We start from the raw sequence: 24854 nt of genomic DNA on the forward strand, positions 1-24854 counted from the left end.
GACCCAAATTTTCAGTGTGTGTCATCAGTGAAAACTGTATTAATGTACAGAGATCCCTTTGGGATTCACTCCACCTTCTACACAGTGAGATGCTCAGTGCTCAGTGGTCTGCTGGTGATGCTCTGTGTTGTTGTAGTGGCTGTGAATCAGAGGAGCAGGAGAGGAGAGCAGCTTTCAGCTCAGACACACAGTTAATATGCATATGTTCATTTCCTCACTGTCTGTCTGTGACAATGTCAAAAGTACAAGAGGTGAAATAGAAGATGGGAAAAAAGACAAATGAATACAAAACAATCAGAATAATAATAGAAAGAATGTTGGGAGAAAAAGTTGACAAGTTTACAAGTCAAGCTTTGATCCTGACAGGGTGCAGATATATATGTATATATGATATATATTGTAGTTAGTTTGTCTTTGTGTTGTTGTGGATCCATGTGATTATAGGGACGACTGCTTTGGGCTGCACCCTGACACACAGCAGGGGGCTGCTCTGTTATGTCATATTGTTTGGAATATTTTGGAACATTTCACTAATCAATCTTTGAACATTGCTTTCACCTCAGCTGTTGTTTTTTATCATTTGACTGATCTGTATCTTGTGTTATTGTACTGATGTTTGATTTGAAATGATTCTGTGATTCTTTTATTCTATGTGCAGGAATCTGAGTTGCCTTTTATGCATTTATAATTGTTGTATGTTGGGCTGTTGTCAGTGTTATATGATTGTTATCATCTGACGTCACCACTAAACTTCATTGCCCACAATTCACGGCGCTGTCGCATGTTGACGCATGCGTGCCGCGGCAGGGTCCAGGGCCGGGTATCATGGCGACGTACGTGGACATCCTGAAGAGCGAGTTTCCTGAGATCGACACGGAGGTTTTCGACTATATCACAGGTGAGAGCCCGGGGACAGAGCCGCTGTGTGCCGGGGACAGAGCCGCTGTGTGCCGGGCCGACGGAGCGACACACACCGGCCTTTGATGAGCCTGTTAGCCGGGCAACAGCTGCGCTCTTAGCTGCGGAGCTAATGAGCTAACATGGGTTGGCTAACCGGGCTGACTGCTGGAGAGACACCGGTTAGCACGGCACGGCTCAGTGCGGTTAGCTCGACCTGAAACCGGGTTAGTTTAAGGATTATAGCCCCGTTTGACCGGACTAAAACCCTCAACACTCACCAGAGGGAACCGTGGAGGTGTCAGAGCAAGTACTTCAAGAATATTTCGGGAAGTATTTAAGGTAGTATTATAGGAGAAAGTACAGGAATATTTAAATAGTCTTGTACTTTCTCCTATGACACTGCTGTAATACTACTTTAAATACTTTCTTAAATACTCCTGTACTTTCTCATATAACACTACTGTAATACTATCTTAAATACTCCGGTACTTTCTCCTATAACACTGCTGTAATACTACCTTAAATACTCCTGTACTTTCTCCTATAACACTGCTGTAATACTACCTTAAATACTCCTGTACTTTCTCCTATAACACTGCTGTAATACTACCTTAAATACTCCGGTACTTTCTCCTATAACACTGCTGTAATACTACCGTAAATACTCATGTACTTTCTCCTATAATACTGCTGCAATACTACCTTAAATACTTCCTTCAATACTTCTGTGCTTTCTCCTATAATACTGGTGTAATACTACCTTAAATACTTCCTTACATCCTCCTGTACTTTCTCCTATAATACTGCTGTAGTACTACCTTAAATACTTCTCTAAATACTCCTGTACTTTGTCCTATAATACTGCTGTAATACTACCTTAAATACTCCTGTACTTTCTCCTATAATGCTACTGAAATACTACCTTAAATACTTCCTTAAATACTTCTGTGCTTTCTCCTATAACACTGCTGTAATACTTCCTTAAATACTCCTGTACCTTCTCCTATAATACTGCTATAGTACTACCTTAAACACTTCCTTAAATACTCCTGTACGTTCTCCTATAATACTGTTGTAGTACTACCTTAAATACTTCCTTAAATATTCCTGTACTTTCTCCGATAACACTGCTGTAATACTACATTAAATACTTTATTAAATACTGTATTTTCTCCTATAACACTCCTGTAGTACTACCTTAAATACTTCTCTAAATACTCCTGTACTTTGTCCTATAATACTGCTGTAATACTACCTTAAATACTTCCTTAAATACTCCTGTACTTTTCTCCTATAATGCTGCTGAAATACTACCTTAAATACTTCCTTAAATACTTCTGTGCTTTCTCCTATAACACTGCTGTAATACTTCCTTAAATACTCCTGTACCTTCTCCTATAATACTGCTATAGTACTACCTTAAACACTTCCTTAAATACTCCTGTACGTTCTCCTATAATACTGTTGTAGTACTACCTTAAATACTTCCTTAAATATTCCTGTACTTTCTCCGATAACACTGCTGTAATACTACATTAAATACTTTATTAAATACTGTATTTTCTCCTATAATACTCCTGTAGTACTACCTTAAATACTTCCTTACATCCTCCTGTACTTTCTCCTATAACACTGTTGTAATACTACCTTAAATATTTCCTTAAATACTCCTGTGCTTTCTCCTATAACACTGCTGTAATACTATCTTAAATACTACCTTAAATACTCCTGTACTTTCTCCTATAACACTGCTGTAATACTACCTTAAATACTTCCTTAAATACTCCTGTGCTTTCTCCTATAACACTGCTGAAATACTTCCTTCAATACTTCTGTGCTTTCTCCTATAATACTGATGTAGTACTACCTTAAATACCCCTGTATTTTCTTCTATAACACTCCTGTAATACTACTTTAAATACTTCCTTAAATATTCCTGTACTGTCTCCTATAACACTGCTGTAATACTACCTTAAATACTTAATTAAATACTCCTGTACTTTCTCCTATAATACTGCTGTAGTACTACCTTAAATACTTCCTTAAATACTCCTGTACCTTCTCCCATAATACTGCTGTAGTACTACCTTAAATACTTCCTTAAATACTCCTGTACTTTCTCCTATAATACTACCTTAAATACTCCTGTACTTTCTCCTATAACACTGCTGTAATACTACCTTAAATACTTCCTTAAAAACTCCTGTACTTTCTCCTATAATACTGCTGTATTACTACCTTAAATACTTCCTTAAATACTCCTGTACTTTCTCCTATAATACTGCTGTAATACTTCCTTAAATACTCCATTAAATACTCCTGTACTTTCTCCTATCACACTGCTGTAATACTACCTTAAAGACTTCCTTAAATACTCCTGTACTTTCTCCTATAATACTCCTGTAATACTACCTTAAATACTTCCTTAAATACTCCTGTACTTTCTCCTATAACGCTGCTGTAATACTTCCTTAAATGCTTCCTTAAAAACTCCTGCACTTTCTCCTATAATACTGCTGTAGTACTACCTTAAATACTTCCTTAAATACTCCTGTACTTTCTCCTATAATACTGCTGTAATACTTCCTTAAATACTTCATTAAATACTCCTGTACTTTCTCCTATCACACTGCTGTAATACTACCTTAAACACTTCCTTAAATACTCCTGTACTTTCTCCTATAATACTCCTGTAATACTACCTTAAATACTTCCTTAAATACTACTGTACTTTCTCCTATAACGCTGCTGTAATACTTCCTTAAATACTTCCTTAAAAACTCCTGCACTTTCTCCTATAATATTGCTGTAGTACTACCTTAAATACTTCCTTAAATACTCCTATACTTTCTCCTATAATACTGCTGTAGTACTACCTTAAATACTTCCTTAAATAGTCCTGTACTTTCTCCTATAATACTCCTGTAATACTACCTTAAATACTTCCTTAAATACTCCTGTACTTTCTCCTATAATACTCCTGTAATACTACCTTAAATACTTCCTTAAATACTCCTGTACTTTCTCCTATAACGCTGCTGTAATACTTCCTTAAATACTTCCTTAAAAACTCCTGCACTTTCTCCTATAATATTGCTGTAGTACTACCTTAAATACTTCCTTAAATACTCCTATACTTTCTCCTATAATACTGCTGTAGTACTACCTTAAATACTTCCTTAAATAGTCCTGTACTTTCTCCTATAATACTACCTATAATACTTCCTTAAATACTCCTATACTTTCTCCTATAACACTGCTGTAATACTTCCTTAAATACTTCCTTAAATACTCCTGTACTTTCTCCTATAACACTGCTGTAATACTACCTTAAATACTTCCTTAAATACTCCTGTACTTTCTCCTATAATACTACCTTAAATGCTCCTGTACTTTCTCCTATAAAACTGCTGTAATACTACCTTAAATACTTCATTAAATACTCCTGTACTTTCTCCTATAATACTACCTTAAATACTTCCTTAAATACTCCTGTACTTTCTCCTATAACACTCCTGCAATACTACCTTAAATACTTCCTTAAAAACTCCTGTGCTTTCTCCTATAATACTGCTGTGATACTACCTTAAATACTTCTGTACTTTCTCCTATAATACTGCTGTAATACTTCCTTAAATACTCCTATACTTTCTCCTATAACACTGCTGTAATACTTCCTTAAATACTTAATTAAATACTCCTGTACTTTCTCCTATAACACTGCTGTAATACTTCCTTAAATACTTAATTAAATACTCCTGTAATTTCTCCTATAACACTGCTGTAAAACTTCCTTAAATGCAGAACTGTACTACAAGGAGGTATTACAGCAATCAATCAATCAATCAATCAATCAATTTTATTTATAAAGCCCAATATCACAAATCACAATTTGCCTCACAGGGCTTTACAGCATACGACATCCCTCTGTCCTTATGACCCTCACAGCTGATCAGGAAAAACTCCCCAAAAAACCCTTTAACGGGGAAAAAAAACAGTAGAAACCTCAGGAAGAGCAACTGAGGAGGGATCCCTCTTCCAGGACGGACAGACGTGCAATAGATGTCGTACAGAACAGATCAGCATAATAAATTAACAGTAATCCATGTGACACAATGAGACAGAGAGAGAGAGAGACAGAGAGAGAGATGCAGGTAATGACAGTAGCTTACAACAACATTAATGAAAGTAATAATATTATAGTTATAGTTCTGGCTACTGTGGTACAATATGTTGAAAGTATGTATTAATATCTGGCAGTATACATGTGTGACAATAGTCATATGTGTATAATAACAGTAGAAGTATGACTAATGACTAATGATGGCAGCAGCAGCAGGAGGCATCTGGCAGGACCACGGCAGCAGCACAACCACACACGTCACGCTGTCCAGGCACCGCTGTGATATGAGTTAATCTGAGAGACAGTGGAGCACAAAGGCTCCGGAGAAGAAGCCGAGTTAGTGACATCCAGAATGGCCGAGTTAGCAAGATGCAGTAATAGGATACGAGAGAGAGAGAGAGAGAGAGAGAGAGAGAGAGAGAGAAGGAGAGAAGGTGCCCGGTGTATTATAGGGGGGTCCTCCGGCAGACTAGGCCTAAGTCAGCCTAACTAGGGGCTGGTACAGGGCAAGCCTGAGCCAGCCCTAACTATAAGCTTTATCAAAGAGGAAAGTCTTAAGTCTAGTCTTAAATGTGGAGACGGTGTCTGCCTCCCGGACCGTAACAGGAAGATGATTCCACAGGAGAGGAGCCTGATAGCTGAAGGCTCTGGCTCCTGATCTACTTTTGCAGTGTTATAGTAGAAAGTACAGGAGTATTTAAGGAAGTATTACAGCAGTGTTATAGGATAAAGTACAGGAGTATTTAAGGAAGTATTACAGCAGTATTATAGGGTAAAGTACAGGAGTATTTAAAGAAGTATTACAGCAGTGTTATAGGATAAGGTACAGGAGTATTTAAGGAAGTATTACAGCAGTGTTATAGGATAAGGTACAGGAGTATTTAAGGAAGTATTACAGCAGTGTTATAGGAGAAAGTACAGGAGTATTTAATGAAGTATGTAAGGTAGTATTGCAGCAGTATTATAGGATAAAGTACAGGAGTATTTAAAGAAGTATTACAGCAGTGTTATAGGATAAAGTACAGGAGTATTTAAAGAAGTATTACAGCAGTGTTACAGGAGAAAGTACAGGAGTATTTAAAGAAGTATTACAGCAGTGTTACAGGAGAAAGTACAGGAGTATTTAAGGATGGATGGAGGTATTAGGGATGGGCAGCACAAGCAAAAACACTATTTGAAAATCGTGGCAACTATTTGACAATTTTTTGAATAATCGCCCCCCCCCAGAGGCACGCACACAGAGATCCATTCATCATTAAATGCCCAAACATACTCGAGCGGAACGTACGCGGAACGGACTCCACGGAGGTCCGCACGGACTCAAAGCGGACGTCCGCAAGCCCTGTGCGCGCAAAGCTCCGCACACCAGTGACTGCTCGGCATGTATTTTTCACATCGCGGGGATTTTTCACGGACATTTTTACAGGAAACTACAACGCGGAAGTGCGCTCGACTGAAAGCCCGAATGACTGCGGACATTCCTCGCGGAGTAGTAGTCTCTGCATGTTTCTCCTGTTTGTAGAAGAGCATCAAACTAGCTGGTAGCCCATCTCACACCGCTGTAGCAATCCTATACTGCCCTCATGCGGTTAGGAGCTGAATTGCATGTCAAATAAAGGGGGAAATAAGACGGCGAATTGTAATAGTCGCATTAAAAAATCGATTTTTCAAAAATAAAACGACGATTCGAAATTCGAAAATCGTGACCCATCCCTAGGAGGTATCATCATCTTTATCATCATTCCATGTGTGTGTCAGTACTCTGTGACATCACAGTGGGTGTAGTTACAGGTGTATGACAGGGCTGAAGCTTAATGTGTGTGTTTCAGGTGTTCTGGACAGCGGCGGAGCAGATTTTGAGGATGGGGAGGAGGTGTACGACGCCATTGGAGGAGTCCTGCAGGAAGTGTCTGCTGACAGTAAAAATGAGGATGACGTCAGAGACATCTGCCTCCAGATGTTCAACACTCTCAAACTGTAAGAGACCGCACAAACTCACGTCTTGTGTTTAGGCTCATTTATAGTTTTGAGTCGGCTCTCTGCAGAGTCGACTCCATGACCTACGCTGTTGTGAGTATTTGCACCTGTGCGACGGTGTGTCCAAGTCGCTCTGCAGGTACACCTGCGAAACACAAGCTGACGGTGGGGTTTCTGTGCCACTGTGTCAAGTCTCATTGATCCAAAAACACTTGTTAAACACAGCTTATTAGCAAAACTCAGCTTCATTATAACTCACAAGGTTCATATGTTTTTGCAGCATAGTCTTTTTTTCTTATTTCCCAAGATAAGCCGTAGTTTTTGGGAATAATTTCGGTTTCTGTTGGGTGTAGTATGTTTCTGACAGAAATAATTTGTGTCTTTGCTGGAAATAATAGTCTGCATGTTTTCAATGGGAATAAAAATGTACCTATTTTTGTTGGGAATAAGTGTACATGTTTTTGTTGGCAAAACTAGTCTACGTGTTTTCGTTGGGAAAAATTGCCTACATATCTTCATTGGGAATGAAGGTATACGTATTTTCTTTGGCAAAAATAGTCTACATGTTTTCGTTGGGAATAAAAGTGCATATTTTTGTTGGGAATAAAAGTGTGCGTATTTTCGTTGGGAATAAAAGTGTACGTATTTTCGTTGGGAATAAAAGTTTACATATTTTAGTTGGGAATAAAAGTGTGCGTATTTTCGTTGGGAAAAATAGTCTACATATTTTTGTTGGGAATAAAAGTGTGCGTATTTTCATTGGGAAAAATAGTCTACATGTTTTCGTTGGGAATAAAAGTGTACGTATTTTCATTGGGAATAAAAGTTTGCGTATTTTCGTTGGGAATAAGTGTATGTGTTTTTGTCAGGAAAAATAGTCGTTGCTTTCTTTGGTAAAAAATATTCTGTGTGTTTTCGTTGGGAATAAAAGTGCATATTTTTGTTGGGAATAAAAGTGTGCGTATTTTCGTTGGGAATAAAAGTGTACGTATTTTCGTTGGGAATAAAAGTTTACATATTTTAGTTGGGAATAAAAGTGTGCGTATTTTCGTTGGGAATAAAAGTGTACGTATTTTCGTTGGGAATAAAAGTGTGCGTATTTTCGTTGGGAATAAAAGTTTACATATTTTAGTTGGGAATAAAAGTGTGTGTATTTTCGTTGGGAATATAGTTTACATATTTTTGTTGGGAATAAAAGTGTGCGTATTTTCATTGGGAATAAAAGTGTGCGTATTTTCGTTGGGAATATAGTGTACGTATTTTCGTTGGGAAAAATAGTCTACATATTTTTGTTGGGAATAAAAGTGTGCGTATTTTCATTGGGAAAAATAGTCTACATGTTTTCGTTGGGAATAAAAGTGTACGTATTTTCATTGGGAATAAAAGTTTGCGTATTTTCGTTGGGAATAAGTGTATGTGTTTTTGTCAGGAAAAATAGTCGTTGCTTTCTTTGGTAAAAAATAGTCTATGTGTTTTCATTGGGAATAATAGCGTACCTGTAGCGTACATGTAGCACACACGTAGCGTACCTGTAGCGTACCCGTAGCACACACGGAGCCTACCTGTAGCATACCGCTAGCGTACCCCTAGCGTACCTGTTTTCATCAGAAATAACACATTTGCATCCACAATAATACCTTTTTCTTTTTTAATGATGTGTGATATATTTGGGAATAACTAGTGTTTGTGTCAGTAACAAAATATGTTTCCATCACACACATGATATGAGGAGTCACATGTTTGAATGAGGAGTTACATGTTTGTATGAGGAGTCACGTGTGTATGAGGAGTCACGTGTTTGAATGAGGAGTTACATGTGTGTATGAGGAGTCACATGTTTGAATGAGGAGTCACATGTGTGTATGAGGAGTCACATGTTTGAATGAGGAGTCACATGTGTGTATGAGGAGTCACATGTTTGAATGAGAAGTCACATGTGTGTATGAGGAGTCACATGTTTGAATGAGAAGTCACATGTGTGTATGAGGAGTCACATGTTTGAATGAGGAGTCACATGTGTGTATGAGGAGTCACATGTTTGAATGAGGAGTCACATGTGTGTATGAGGAGTCACGTGTTTGAATGAGGAGTTACATGTGTGTATGAGGAGTTACATGTGTGTATGAGGAGTCACATGTTTGAATGAGAAGTCACATGTTTGAATGAGGAGTTACATGTGTGTATGAGGAGTCACATGTTTGAATGAGGAGTCACGTGTGTGTATGAGGAGTCACGTGTGTATGAGGAGTCGTGTGTATGAGGAGTTACATGTGTGTATGAGGAGTCACATGTGTGTATGAGGAGTCACATGTGTGTATGAGGAGTCACATGTTTGAATGAGGAGTCACATGTTTGAATGAGGAGTTACACGTTTGTATGAGCAGTAACTTGAGTAACATGAGGAGTAATATGAGCAGTTACATGAGCATTAACATGAGGAGTAACATGGGCAGTTACATGAGGAGTAACATGGGCAGTAACATGGGCAGTAACATGGGCAGTAACATGAGCATTAACATGAGCAGATACATGGGCAGTTACATGAGGAGTAACATGAGGAGTAACATGGGCAGTTACATGAGGAGTAACATGAGCAGTAACATGAGGAGTAACATGGGCAGTTACATGAGGAGTAACATGAGCAGTAACATGAGGAGTAACATGAGGAGTAACATATGTCCTGTGCTCCTCAGGAGCCATCATGGCCCTCAGAAGCAGCTGCTGTTGGACGCTCCTGTTCAGATCTCTCAGATCTCTGCAGACGGTAAGAAACTCCTCAATGCGACTTTATTCATACACATCAGTATGTCTCAGAGGCTTTACAGCAGAAGACACACCTCTGTCCCTCTGTCCCCCTGTCCTCTGTCCCTCTGTCCCCCTGTCCTCTGTCCCTCAGAGCTGCTCAGGAAAATAAACAATCTCAGCCTTGACAATAATGAACTATATTTTTATTTAAACACACATTAAAGTATTTTAACAGGGTGTGATGTGAACATGTGTCACCTTCCCTCAGTTTGTGCCACAGAGGACATTCAGGGTATCTGGATGATGAAACGTGGTCAGAACACAGTGAGTCTCTTATAATGACTTTGCACTAAAATAATACTCTAATTTTTTACACATTTAAATATTTTAATATTTTTTTGGATTCACGGTTAATGACAGCTGATCTTTGATAATAACTTCCTGTCTCTCTCCAGACAGTGGACGCTAAGAAACTGGAGAAGGCCGAGGCGAAGCTGAAAGCTAAACATGACCGCAGAAACGAGAAGGACTCTCAGAAGCCCTCCACTCCACTGTCAGTACACACCTGTCCTCACCTGTCCTCTCTGTCCTCACCTGTCCTCACTTGAACATCTTTTATCTCACCGAGCTTCACCTGTCCTCACTTGTCCTCACCTGTGCTCACCTTTGCTCACCTAGCTTCACTTGTCCACCTGTGTTGTCTGTCACAGAGTCCTAGAGGAGGCGTCGGCCAGTCAGGCCAGCAACAAGAAGGACAACCGAGTGGACCAATCAGGAAAGAACCGCAGCTATGACATTCGCATCGAGAACTTTGATGTTTCTTTTGGAGAAAGGTGGGTTAGTACTACTGATCAATGATCAGTTGACGTCGGTACACGATGAATGTATTTTAGTTTTGAGAAATGTACTTTAGATTTTTAAGGATATATTTCAGTTTCTTGATGAATATATTTCTGTCTCCAGATGTTTGCTGCAGGGGGCGGAGCTGTCTCTGGCAACAGGCCGGCGGTACGGTCTGATTGGTCGGAATGGTTTGGGAAAGACGACACTGTTGAAGATGTTGGCCAGTCGAAACCTCCGCATCCCGGCTCACATCTCCATCCTCCACGTGGAGCAGGAAGTTGAGGGAGATGACACAGCTGCGCTGCAGAGTGTCCTGCAGAGTGACACGCTGAGGGAAGAGCTTCTGACTGAGGAGAGGACGCTCAACGCTCGTATCGCCAGCGGGACGTAAGATGTTCATCAGGGTCGTTTACTGTTCACGTTTGAACTTTAGTTGACACGTTTAAGGTATCAGGTACTGTTACCTTAAACCTGTCGACCTCGCATTAACCCAAACCTTTTTTCTTTTATTGTTTTTTTGTTTTGTTTTTTGTTCCAGTGCTGACGGGATGGAGAGCGTCAGACTGTCAGAGATCTACGGCAAGCTGGAGGAGATTGAGGCCGACAAAGCCCCAGCACGGTAACTATGGAAACCACATAGCATCGCTGATAACATCTGTATCTCTACAGTAAAAACTACAACTGCATGACACATTTGGCAGTGTCGCACCGTCTGCGCTGATTCAGTGCATGGTGCGTTGGTAAATTCAGTCTGACGCTCTACACTAAAATGAGAGCCCTGTTGGTGGAAGAAACACAGCGTTATATTTCTACATGAATGAACCAACGGTTAAGTTAATCACACATTCACTCCGCTCGGCGCTCTGCTGCTCCAGAGTGCTCTGCCACTCTGAGAGTTTTGTTGTCAGTTTGTCGTTGTGCTAGTAAAGTACCTTATTGCTGTGACTGCTGGGTACAGTCAGTGGGGAGCTCCACCCGGCTCACAGATGCCACCTGGTGGTTGTTGGTGCACACAGCGACTCCAGCCTGTTAGAATCAAATTGTTTTGCCAAAGGTTTGAACTGACTGACATCTTTCTCATCCAATCAGAGCCTCCGTCATCCTGGCTGGTCTCGGATTCTCTCCCAAAATGCAACAGCAGGCAACCAAGTGAGTCCTCCACACACACGCACACGCACATTTCAGAGGATACTTCAGTGACTTCCAGATTTACTACTGACAAACACCAACCGTTCAGTGATTCATGTTGAGACACCCTGCATTTTGTAGAGTCCCCACACTGTGGAGAGTCCCCACACTGTGGAGAGTCCCCACAGTGTATACACACACTAACGTCCCCACAACATGCTCAACACAGTCCTCCCACTGTTACACTGTGTGTTGGTTTCTGATAACATGAGACTGTGTGTGCAGGGAGTTCTCAGGAGGATGGAGGATGAGGTTGGCGTTGGCCAGAGCTCTGTTTGCTCGGTGAGTTTCTGTTTACATTCAAACAACTTCTTCGTCTCCTTCTCCTTCTTCTTCTTCTTCCTCAGTCAGTCTTGTTGGTTTGTGTCTGTGATTGACAGCTTGTCATCTAACTGTGTATTTATTTGGTTTGTTTTCATCAGGCCGGATCTGCTGCTGCTGGACGGTGAGTTACATCCTTCTCTTAACAAAGTAGGAAGTACAGTTAGTGGAAGAACAGATTTACCTTGTAGCAGTAGTAGCAGTAGCAATATTGGTGGTAGTAGTAGTAGTAATGGTAGTAGTAGTAGCAGTAGCATTAGTAGTGACATAAGCATTAGTTCAAATAAACACAAGGAGTTTGTGCTCTAGAGAAAGGATCAACACTCAGTGAATAACCTCCTAAGCCCTGTGATAAGCTATTATGGCAAGGCTTAACTATACAGACCCATGAGCAGTGATAACTAACATGTCTTTGGGGGTCATCAGGTGGGAACCTCCTTTCACCGGTGTTTCGTCTAGTTGGTCCCACAACACCTCCAGGAGGCTAGACAGTGATCTCTGGTGTCCCAGAGACACTCCCCTAATGCCAGGTCTCACTGCTCCCCACACCAACCCAATAACCTCCTTTACCTTACTTACACATGGCTTTCTCAGCCCAAACAGCACTGCCACCTTCAACAAACCCAGGCTCCGTACATGCGAGCTCTAGGTAGAAGCAGGGCTGATACTACCTTTCCTAGCACATTCACCATACTCTATTTCACACGCTACATAGCATAACTACAATATAAGCTAAAGTTAAAGGAGATAAATAAACTCACAGGATCAGCAAACACACTCACCTTGCAGCATGGCCTCAAACAAAAGGGATTCAAATAGGCCACTCCCACACTTAAATAACCTTCCTCTTCCTGGATTTCCTCCTGAGAGGAAGTGGATCTCTCCACCTGATCTCAAGGAGTTATGTACCCTGCTTAGTAGTTCCCCCTGCTGCCCCCAGCTGACATTATTCCTCCTCATCCAAATCCACTGACTAGCTCTGTCCTAGTCCTAGTCTTCCATCCTCGCTGCAGCAGTCGTAATAGCATTAGTAGCAGCAGTAGGACCAGTAGCAGTAGCAGTAGTAGTAGGAGCAGTAGTAGTAGCAGGAGCAGTAGTAGCAGCAGTAGCAGTAGTAGTAGGAGCAGTAGTAGTAGTAGGAGCAGTAGCAGTAGTAGTAGGAGCAGTAGTAGTAGGAGCAGTAGTAGGAACAGTAGTAGGAACAGTAGTAGGAGCAGTAGTAGTAGTAGGAGCAGTAGTAGGAGCAGTAGTAGCAGTAGGAGCAGTAGTAGTAGGAGCAGTAGTAGGAGCAATAGTAGCAGTAGGAGGAGTAGTAGTAGGAGCAGTAGTAGGAACAGTAGTAGGAGCAGTAGTAGGAGCAGTAGTAGTAGGAGCAGTAGTAGGAGCAATAGTAGCAGTAGGAGCAGTAGTAGTAGAAGCAGTAGTAGGAGCAGTAGTAGTAGGAGCAGTAGTAGGAGCAGTAGTAGGAGCAGTAGTAGTAGTAGGAGCAGTAGTAGGAGCAGTAGTAGTAGGAGCAGTAGTAGGAGCAATAGTAGCAGTAGGAGCAGTAGTAGGAACAGTAGTAGGAGCAGTAGTAGTAATAGGAGCAGTAGTAGGGGCAGTAGTAGGAGCAGTAGTAGGAGCAGTAGTAGGAACAGTAGTAGGAGCAGTAGTAGGAGCAATAGTAGCAGTAGGAGCAGTAGCAGTAGGAGCAGTAGTAGTAGGAGCAGTAATAGGAGCAGCAGTAGTAGTAGGAGCAGTAGTAGGAGCAGTAGTAGTAGGAGCAGGAGCAGTAACAGGAGCAGTAGTAGTAGTAGTAGTAGTAGGAGCAGGAGCAGTAGTAGTAGGAGCAGGAGCAGTAACAGGAGCAGTAGTAGTAGTAGTAGTAGTAGTAGTAGGAGCAGTAGTAGGAGCAGTAGTAGTAGTAGGAGCAGGAGCAGTAGTAGTAGGAGCAGAAGCAGTAACAGGAGCAGTAGTAGTAGGAGCAGGAGCAGTAACAGGAGCAGTAGTAGTAGTAGTAGTAGCAGTAGTAGAAGCAGGAGCAGTAGTAGGAGCAGTAGTAGTAGCAGGAGCAGTAACAGGAGCAGTAGTAGTAGCAGTAGTAGTAGGAGCAGGAGCAGCAGTAGTAGTAGGAGCAGTAGTAGGAGCAGTAGTAGGAGCAGTAGTAGGAGTAGTAGTAGTAGTAGGAGCAGTAGAAGCAGGAGCAGTAGGAGCAGTAGTAGTAGGAGCAGTAGTAGAAGCAGGAGCAGTAGTAGGAGCAGTAGTAGAAGCAGGAGCAGTAGTAGCAGTAGCAGTAGTAGGAGCAGGAGCAGCAGTAGTAGTAGTAGCAGTAGTAGGAGCAGTAGTAGGAGTAGTAGTAGTAGTAGGAGCAGTAGTAGTAGGAGCAGTAGAAGCAGGAGCAGTAGGAGCAGTAGTAGTAGGAGCAGTAGAAGCAGGAGCAGTAGGAGCAGTAGTAGCAGTAGTAGTAGGAGCAGTAGTAGAAGCAGGAGCAGTAGTAGCAGTAGTAGTAGTAGGAGCAGTAGTAGTAGTAGCAGTAACAGTAGTAGTATTCTGATGTACTGTGTGTGTTTCAGAGCCGACCAACATGTTGGATGTCAGAGCCATTCTGTGGTTGGAGAACTACCTGCAGGTCTGAACTGTCACTCACTTTGACGTTGGCATTCCTTATTGTAAACAATGACAACAGTTAGCCACGAGCTAACAAATACCAATGATACCTCCTTCCACAGACGTGGCAGTCGACCATCTTGGTCGTCTCTCATGACAGGAACTTCCTTAACGCCGTGGTAACGGACATCATCCACCTGCACTCCCAGAGGCTGGACAGTTACCGTGGCGACTATGAAAACTTTATTAAAACCAAAGAAGACAGACTGAAGAACCAGCAGAGAGAGTACGAAGCCCAGCTACAGTACAGACAACATATACAGGTACTACTACTGCAGTACAACGTATACAGGTACTACTGCTACAGTACAGACAACATATACAGGTATTACTACTGCAGTACAACATATACAGGTACTACTGCTGCAGTACAGACAACATATACAGGTACTACTGCTACATTACAGACAACATATACAGGTACTACTGCTGCAGTACAACATATACAGGTGCTACAGCTGCAGTACAGACAACATATACAGGTACTACTACTGCAGTACAACATATACAGGTACTACTGCTGCAGTACAACATATACAGGTGCTACAGCTGCAGTACAGACAACATATACAGGTACTACTGCTGCAGTACAGACAGCATATACAGGTGTTACAGCTACAGTACAAACAACATATACAGGTACTACTGCTGCAGTACAGACAACATATACAGGTACTACTGCTGCAGTACAACATATACAGGTACTACTGCTGCAGTACAGACAACATATACAGGTACTACTGCTACATTACAGACAACATATACAGGTACTACTGCTGCAGTACAACATATACAGGTGCTACAGCTGCAGTACAGACAACATATACAGGTACTACTACTGCAGTACAACATATATAGGTACTACTGCTGCAGTACAGACAACATATACAGGTGTTACAGCTACAGTACAAACAACATATACAGGTACTACTGCTGCAGTACAGACAACATATACAGGTACTACTGCTACATTACAGACAACATATACAGGTACTACTGCTGCAGTACAACATATACAGGTACTACTGCTGCAGTACAGACAACATATACAGGTACTACTGCTGCAGTACAGACTGCCTGTCTGTAGAACTGCGAGGCTTCCTCTGATTGGTGATCCTGTTATTGGTACACGTGAAATGAAAATAAAACAGTGTTCAGAGTTTTGGTGGGTGATTTTGTCCGAGTCCTACATACAGTGGATGAAGGTCACGTGATGTGGCTGTTTTCCCAGAATGCATCTTGTCACTGACACTGATGTATGATTGTGTTTCAGGTGTTTATTGACAGATTTCGGTACAACGCTAACAGAGCAGCTCAGGTCCAGAGCAAACTCAAACTGCTGGAGAGGCTGTGAGTATTAATACACCTTAGATACACCTTAGATACACCTTAGGTACCACCCTTAGGCACCACCCTTAGGTACCACCCTTAGGCGCCACCCTTAGGTACCACCCTTAGGCACCACCCTTAGGTACCACCCTTAGGCGCCACCCTTAGGCACCACCCTTAGGTACCATCCTTAGGTACCATCCTTAGGTAACACCCTTAGGTACCACCCTTAGGCACCACCCTTAGGCACCACCCTTAGGTAACACCCTTAGGCACCACCCACATGTAGCACTCAGGTGTTTCTGGTACAGTGACTCATCCTGTTGTCTCTTCCTGCAGACCTGAGCTGAAGCCCCTTGAAAAAGAAAGTGAGGTCACTTTAAGGTGAGGAGACAAACCGGTGGTGCCTGGTTCAGATGCAGGTGTTGATTGATTGATTGATTGATGGATGTGTTTTTTTTCCACAGGTTTCCAGATAACTTTGAGAAGTTGTCTCCTCCCATCCTGCAGTTAGATGAAGTCGAGTTTTATTACTCCGCAGACCAGCCTCTCTTTTCTGGACTCAACCTGTCCGCCGACCTTGAGTCTCGCATCTGTATCGTACGTGTCATCAGTAATCAGTCATCAGTAATCCAGAATCAGGGATGTATCGGTTGTGACGTGCTGTGTTTCCTATCAGGTTGGTGAAAATGGTGCCGGTAAAACGACCATCCTCAAACTGCTGATGGGCGAGTTAACGCCGGTCGGCGGGGTCAGACAAGCTCACAGGTGAGACACCCAGTGGACCAATCACAGCAGAGAACTTTCCTGAGTGTGTTTACCTGTTCATACAGACTGTTTAACTGTTTATGGGAAGTTTACAGACTGTTTATAGGGAACTATTAACAATTTGTTAAGGGAGTTGTTTTCTCTGTTTGTGGGTACTGTTCAGAAAACTTTTTACTATTTTCAGGAACTGTTAACTCTTTGTTTAAAGGTTGCATGTAGGGAACCATTTACTCTGTTAAGAGAGGGTAAGGGAACTGTTTGCAGGCTGTTTTTAGGGAACTCAGGGTTTTCTCTCCCTATCTAAGACAAAGGCGGCCCGCCTAAGTGATTTTGGCTGCTGCCTTGGTTTCAAGCGTGTGTTTGCATGGGGGGCGTTCAGATGTAGTGTCTTTTGCGCGCACAAACCCATTACTTTCAATGTAGATACACGTCATGCGCGCTCACAACCCAAAGCGACGCCGTAGCAGCGCACATTTGGTGCAATACGCTTGTTATTTCGTCTGGCGCTCAGCTCCATGGACCTGCTTTTCCCTCTGGTGTTGTGTCAGATCCCGGTTCCCCCTCGGGTTGTGTCTCTCCTACTGTTTCCCACAGAGCTCTTCCCCTTTTGAAAGGCGAAGAAAGCCCGTGTGTGGAAAGACGTCACCTCCGAAATGTAGAATGTGTATTATAGAAGAGAAACGCACATTTCAGGACCGCTGACTTGTATCATCAGAATGGACATTTCTTGTGATTTTCAGCTTCCTTTCATATTTAATAGAGGGGGGACAATACCTGACAGTAATATTCTCAGCTGTCAGGATGTGCCTGTTGTAAAGGGTAAATACACTGCCTGGCCAAAAAAAAAGTCGCCACCTGGATTTAACTAAGCAAATAGGTACGAGCCTCCTATTGGATAATTATTGCATGGGCGATTATCTTTCAGCTGGCAACAAGTTATTTAACCCCAACTGGTGCAATGAGTTGCTTCTCATTTCCTAAACAACCATGTCGAAAGACACATCCCGTGGTTGTGGAAAAGATGTTAGTCTGTTTGAGAAGGGTCAAATCATTGGCATGCATCAAGCAGAGAAAACATCTAAGGAGATTGCAGAAACTACTAAAATTGGGTTAAGAACTGTCCAACGCATTATTAAAAACTGGAAGGATAGTGGGGACCCATCATCTTCGAGGAAGAAATGTGGCCGGAAAAAAAAAATCCTCAATGATCGTGATCGGCGATCACTTAAACGTTTGGTGAGATCAAATCGAAGAAAAACAACAGTAGAACTCAGGGCTATGTTTAATAGTGAAAGTAAGAGCATTTCAACACGCACAATGTGAAGGGAACTCAAGGGATTGGGACTGAACAGCTGTGTAGCCTTAAGAAAACCACTAATCAGTGAGGCTAACCGGAAAAAAAGGCTTCAATTTGCTAGGGAGCATAAAGATTGGACTCTGGAGCAATGGAAGAAGGTCATGTGGTCTGATGAGTCCAGATTTACCCTGTTCCAGAGTGATGGGCGCATCAGGGTAAGAAGAGAGGCAGATGAAGTGATGCACCCATCATGCCTAGTGCCTACTGTACAAGCCTGTGGGGGCAGTGTTATGATCTGGGGTTGCTGCAGTTGGTCAGGTCTAGGTTCAGCAACAGTATGTGCTCAAAGAATGAGGTCAGCTGACTACCTGAATATACTGAATGACCAGGTTATTCCATCAATGGATTTTTTCTTCCCTGATGGCACGGGCATATTCCAAGATGACAATGCCAGGATTCATCAGGCTCAAATTGTGAAAGACTGGTTCAGGGAGCATGAGACATCATTTTCACACATGGATTGGCCACCACAGAGTCCAGACCTTAACCCCATTGAGAATCTTTGGGATGTGCTGGAGAAGGCTTTGCGCAGCGGTCAGACTCTACCATCATCAATGCAAGATCTTGGTGAAAAATTAATGCAACATTGGATGGAAATAAATCTTGTGACATTGCAGAAGCTTATCGAAACAATGCCACAGCGAATGCGTGCCGTAATCAAAGCTAAAGGCGGTCCAACGAAATATTAAAGTGTATGACCTTTTTTTTTGGTGGTGACTTTTTTTTTGGCCAGGCAGTGTATAATCATAGAAAATCACAGGACATGTCTGTTCTGATGATACAAGTCAGCAGTGTAAAGCTCAAGCATGTGGGGGCCTCCTTTCATATTTAATAGAGGGGGGGACCGTATCTAAAAGTACAGCTGTCAAGATGCTGTCACGGGCCTTTGCCACCTTGGTCTCCAACAAACTCAGGGAAAACTCTGGAACTCTTTATAGGGAATTGTTTGTGGACTGTTTTTAGGAAACTGTCGATTGTTTTTAGGGAACTGTTTGCAGAATGTTTTTAGGGAACTGTTTGCAGAATGTTTTAGGGAACTGTTTTTAGGGAACTGTTTTTAGGGAACTGTTTGTGGACTATTTTTAGGGAATTGTGTACTGTTTTTAGGGAACTGTTTGTGTACTGTTTTTAGGGAATTGTTTGTGGACTGTTTTTAGGGAACGGTTTGCAGAATGTTATTAGGGAACTGTTTTTCGGACTGTTTTTAGGGAATTGTCTGTTGACTTTTTTACGGAATTGTTTGTGGGCTGTTTTTATGGAATTGTTTGTGGACTGTTTTAGGGAATTGTCTGTTGACTGTTTTTAGGGAACTCTTTGCAGAATGTTTTGAGGGAACTGTTTGTGGACTGGTGTTAGGGAATTGTCTGTTGACTGTTTTTAGGGAACTCTTTGCAGAATGTTTTTAGGGAACTGTTTGTGGACTGTTGTTAGGGAATTGATTGTTAACTGTTTTTAGGGAACTGTTTGTGGACTGTTTTTAGGGAATTGTTTGTTGAATGTTTTTAGGGAATTGTTTGTTGAATGTTTATAGGGAACTGTTTTAGGGAACTGTTTCCAGACTGCTAGGGAATTGTTTGTGGGCTGTTTTAAGTGAACTGTGTGCTGACATGTTAAAGGGAACTGTTTTTAGCAAACTATTTTAGGGAACTGTTTGCAGACTATTTAAATGGACTGTTTGCGGACCGTTTTTAGGGGACTGTTTATAGGGCACTGTTTGTGGACTGTATTCAGGGAATTGTTTGACTGTTTTTGCGGACTGTTTTAAAGGGAACTGTTTGTAGGGAAGTGTTTTTTGCAAACTGTTTTAGAGAACTGTTTGCAGACTGTTTAAAGGGACTGTTTGCTGACCGTTTTTAGGGAACTGATTTTAGGGAACTGTTTGCAGACTGAAGTTTATCTTTACTCATCAGGAACCTGAAGATCGGTTACTTCAGTCAGCATCATGTGGACCAGCTGGACCTGAACGTCTGCTCTGTGGAGCTGCTGCTCAACCGCTTCCCTGGTAAATGTAGCAACCACAACATCAATGACATCACACTGTGGCTGCATCACAGCCTGTGACTCTGCTCTTCGGTCCCTCTGATTGGCCTGTGTCTGTGTGTCGCAGGTCGGACGGAGGAGGAGTACCGCCACCAGCTGGGAGGTTACGGAATCACCGGAGAGCTCGCCACGAGGCCGGTGGCCAGTCTGTCTGGAGGGCAGAAAAGCCGAGTGGCCTTCGCACAGATGACCATGCCATGGTAGTAGAAAGCTCAGGGTCCAGCTGTTACTGATGATGATGATGATGATGATGATGATGTTGTCTTTCTTACCGTCAGTCCAAACTTCTACATCCTGGACGAGCCGACGAACCACCTGGACATGGAGACCATCGAGGCTCTGGCTAAAGCTCTCAACAAGTTCAGAGTGAGTCGGTGACATCATCAGATGTCTAATTGGTCAGAAGGCTCAGGGTCACACCTGACAGGGTAGACGTTCCCTCATTGGTTTTATATACATATATATACATATATATATATATGTATGTATAAATTATGATGTCATACTTGATTTCAAAAGTTAATTTAGTGATTGAATCAAATGTTTGTTTTCATGCCTTTGCGCCGACATCAGTCATGACCAGAGGTGTCCATCCGTCTGTCCGTTGCTTTCATGTGAACATATCTCAATGTATCATGCTGGGAATTTCTTTAAATTTGGCACAAACGTCCAATGAACGTCCAGGATGAAATGATTCGATTTTTGTGGTGAAAGGTCAAGGTCACTGTGACCTTGGGTCCGTTTCATTCTTGTAAACACAGTATGTCAAGAATTGTTAGAGTGAATTTCTTTTAATTTGGCACACACATCCACTTGGACTTTGACTCAACAGTGAACTGATTAGATTCTGGTAGTCAAAGGTTAAGGTCACTGTGACCTTGCATCAGTCTCATCCTTCTCATCGAACGACCTCCTCAGTTGCTCTTCCTGAGGTTTCTACCGTTTTTTTCCCCGTTAAAGGGTTTTTTTGGGGAGTTTTTCCTGATCAGCTGTGAGGGTCATAAGGACAGAGGGATGTCGTATGCTGTAAAGCCCTGTGAGGCAAATTGTGATTTGTGATATTGGGCTTTATAGATAAAATTGATTGATTGATTGATTGATCCTTATTAATGCGAGGGAATTTTTTCAAATTTAGCACAAACATCCTTTGGAATCAGGGATGAGCTGATTAAATTCTGGTGGTCAAGGATAAAAGCTCAAGGTCACTGTGACCTTGCATCCATCTCATTCTCGTGAATGCAGTATCTCCAGCAGCTTGAAGGAATTTCATTAACTTTGACACAAACATCCACTTGGATGCAGGATGCACTGATTAGATTTTAGTGGTCAAGGCAAGGCAATGTTATTTATATAGCACCATTCATACACAAGGCAATTCAATGTGCTTTACAAGAGAAATACATTAAGATAAAACATTAAAGGAACAATAGATCATTAAAAACAAGAGCTAAAAGCAAGACAATAAATAGTTAAAAACAGTGCAGAAAATGCATTTAAAAAGCAAACATAAAGCAACAGCAGACAAATATAAAAACAATAGCTACAGATTATCCTAACAATAAGTTACATATCTAGTTCACTGGTAAGCTGCAGTAAACAGTCATGTTTTAAGCCCTGATTTAAATGAGTTGACAGTTTCAGCCGACCTCAGATATTCTGGAAGTTTGTTCCACAGGCGGGGAGCATAGAAACTAAAGGCTGCTTCACCTTGTTTGGTTTTGATCCTGGGAACACTGAGTAAACCTGTTCCAGATGATCTGAGGGGTCTGGATGCTTCATAACGTACAAGTATATCGGAGATGTATTTAGGCCCGAGACCATTAAGTGCTTTATAGACAAGTAACAAGATTTTAAAGTCTATCCTTTGACACACAGGAAGCCAGTGCAGTGACTTAAGCACTGGTGTAATGTGCTCCACTCTCTTGGTGTTGGTGAGGACTCTGGCAGCAGCGTTCTGGACGAGCTGCAGTTGTCTGATTGATTTTTTACTCAGGCCTGTGAAGACACCGTTACAATAGTCCAGCCTGCTGAAAATGAAAGCATGAACAAGTTTTTCTGTATCTTGTTTAGACAGAAATTCTTTTATTCCTGCTATGTTTTTAAGGTGGTAGTAGGCTGATTTAGTAATTGTCTTAATGTGACTATTAAAATTTAGGTCTGAGTCCAGAACTACACCAAGATTTCTGGCTTGATTTGTAGGTTTTAGTGTCATGGCGTCAAGGTGAGCACTGACTATTGATCTTTGTTCTTTGGGCCAAAAACAACTATGTCAGTTATGTCTGTGTTTAGTTGTAGAAAATTCTGGCACATCCACGTATTGATTTCGTCAGTTCACTTATTTAGCAGATGTAGCGGACTGTAGTCATCTGGTGACACTGTTATGTAAAGTTGTGTGTCATTTGTATAAGTATGGTAGGAGATGTTATGATATTCCATAATCTGAGCAAGAGGGAGCATATAGATGTTGTCAAAGGTCAAGGTCACTGTGATCTTGCATCAGTCTCATTCTGTCGGACTAAATATCTCAAGAATAGCTTAACTGAATTTCATCTGAATAGATTTTGGTGGTCAAAGGTCACTGTGACTTTGTCTGCATATGGGGGGGGGGGGGGGGGCAGTCAGTCCATAGGGACTTGGGTTGGGAACCGGAGGGTCGCCTGTTCAAGTCCCCGTCCAGACCAGTGTGGCCTGGTAGCTGGAGAGGTGCCAGTTCACCTCCTGGTCACTACCAAGGTGCCCCTGAGCAAGGCACCGCACCCCCTCGCTCGGGACGCCTGACCAAGGCAGCCCCCTCACTCTGACATCTCTCCACTTAGTGCATGTATAGGTCCTGTTTGTGCATGTGTGTGTTTGGGCCTGTGTGTTAATGACAACAAGAGTGAAAAAATTGAATTTCCCCTCAGGGATTAATAAAGTATATAAAATTTTAAAAACAATAAATTAAAATTCTTGTGAATGCAGTAGCTCAAGAACAGCTTGAGGGAATTATATCAAATTTGGCACAAGCTTCCACTTGAAGTCAAGGATAAACTGATTCGATTTTGGTGGTCAAAGGTCAAGGTCACTGTTACCTTGCATCTGTCTTATCCTTATTAATGCAATTTCTCGTGAACACCTGAAGGAATTTTTTGTTTAAAATTTAGCACAAAGGTCCACTGGGAATCAGGGGTGAACTGATTGGATTTTGGTGGTCAAGTGTCAGAAGTCAAGGTCACAGTGACCTTGCATCCATCTCATTCTTTTGAACTCTATATGTCATAGCAGTTTGAGGGAATTTTCTTTAAATTTGACACAAATGTCCACTTGGACTGAGGAATAAACTGATTAGAATTTTGTAGTCAGTTCAAATAAAAGGTCAAAGGTCACTGTGACCTCACAAAACATGTTTTTGTCCATAACTGAAGAATTCATGTACTGATTTTGGCAAAACGTGACACAAATGTCTAATAGGTTAAAATAATGAAGGTCAACAGGTCAAAGGTCAGCTTGACTGTGACATCATCACGTTTTAACGTTACATTTGGTCAGGTACTGCAGTGGTGACTCTGAACTTGAAACTGATTGGTCAGATCTTCTGTTTGATGGAAACAGTAACTTGACCAGAGGGCGGAGTTATATGACTGCAGGGGTGTGCTTCCTCATTGTGTGATGTTATGTGTTTCAGGGCGGGGTCATGCTGGTGTCCCACGACGAGCGTCTGATCCGGTTGGTGTGTAAGGAGCTGTGGGTGTGTGAAGCCGGGAAAGTGAGACGCATCGACGGCGGTTTTGATGAGTACCGAGACATCCTGCAGGAGCAGTTCAGGAAGGAGGGGTACCTGTGAGGCTCCGCCCACTGACACAAATCCCACCCCCGTCTCTTTAACATCATCCTGTCATTACAGCCAAGCAGTGGCTCGGAGCAGACCGGAGGACGTTTTCCTCTCTGAACTGTCTCACCTGCTGCTGCGAGCTGATTGGTCATTTCTGTTCACCTGTTGAGGTCACAGTGAACTCTGACAGAGGAGGCGGAGCCATCACCAATCATTTGGAGTTTATTTAAAAGTTAACGTCACGTTGAACCTGAATTTTGTTTTGTATCATCAACTCTTTTATCAGTTTGAAAGGACGCTTACATTCAGAGACACTCCCCAAATAAAGGCATCAGATCATGTGTTCACTCTGTCTTCTTCTACTGTCCTTTAACACGTTCATCAGAGTCTGGTCACGCCACCAACGTGGACGCCATGCCGAGGACCAACTGGTAAAAGTGCATCAAATTTTATGAACTGTTGATGTAATTTTAATAAAGTTAAACTGACAGATAAACAAAGAGCAGTAAAAAGTATTTCCCTCTGAGTTTTAGCACGAAGTACAGATGTGTCTGGAGTACTGGAGTACTGTACTGGAGTACTGGAGTACTGGAGTACTGTACTGGAGTACTGAAGGTCAGTCTATGTCTCCACAGTGGCGATAGCTGTGACCAGAGGCATTATGTTTTCTGATGACCCACCTATTGTTGTGAGTGTAATATCTTGAGGTAACTTTTGGCTCAAACGTCCACTTGGACTCAAAAATTAACTGATTAAAATTTGGTGTTCAAAGGTTAAGGTCACTTTGACCCTCGCAGCATCCCATT

At 42.0% G+C, this 24854-nt stretch overlaps 1 protein-coding gene across 1 annotated transcript; it reads left to right on the plus strand.

Moving 5' to 3' along the window:
- Nucleotides 1-745: 745 nt before the first annotated feature.
- abcf3 (ATP-binding cassette, sub-family F (GCN20), member 3) lies at nucleotides 746-24395 on the plus strand. Its single transcript, XM_078167431.1, has 21 exons — nucleotides 746-898; nucleotides 6853-7000; nucleotides 9694-9764; nucleotides 10014-10069; nucleotides 10201-10298; nucleotides 10456-10578; nucleotides 10709-10975; nucleotides 11127-11207; nucleotides 11678-11737; nucleotides 12002-12058; nucleotides 12199-12221; nucleotides 14650-14705; nucleotides 14806-15006; nucleotides 16017-16093; nucleotides 16412-16456; nucleotides 16540-16672; nucleotides 16752-16840; nucleotides 20108-20199; nucleotides 20305-20437; nucleotides 20516-20603; nucleotides 23902-24395. The coding sequence occupies exons 1-21, from the start codon at nucleotides 826-828 to the stop codon at nucleotides 24058-24060; spliced, it is 2130 nt and encodes a 709-aa protein (XP_078023557.1). The 5' UTR covers nucleotides 746-825; the 3' UTR covers nucleotides 24061-24395.
- The last annotated feature ends 459 nt before the right edge of the window (nucleotides 24396-24854 follow it).

The sequence above is a fragment of the Epinephelus lanceolatus genome, chromosome 4, assembly GCF_041903045.1.
Source record: "Epinephelus lanceolatus isolate andai-2023 chromosome 4, ASM4190304v1, whole genome shotgun sequence".
In the NCBI taxonomy this organism is placed as follows: domain Eukaryota; kingdom Metazoa; phylum Chordata; class Actinopteri; order Perciformes; family Serranidae; genus Epinephelus; species Epinephelus lanceolatus.

Coding starts and splice junctions, on each gene's coding strand:
- abcf3 (XM_078167431.1), top strand. CDS start 826: ATGGCGACGTACGTGGACATCCTGAAGAGCGAGTTTCCTGAGATCGAC. Junction 7,001..9,693: donor ATGTTCAACACTCTCAAACT/GTAAGAGACCGC, acceptor TGTGCTCCTCAG/GAGCCATCATGGCCCTCAGA. Junction 11,208..11,677: donor GCCGACAAAGCCCCAGCACG/GTAACTATGGAA, acceptor TCATCCAATCAG/AGCCTCCGTCATCCTGGCTG.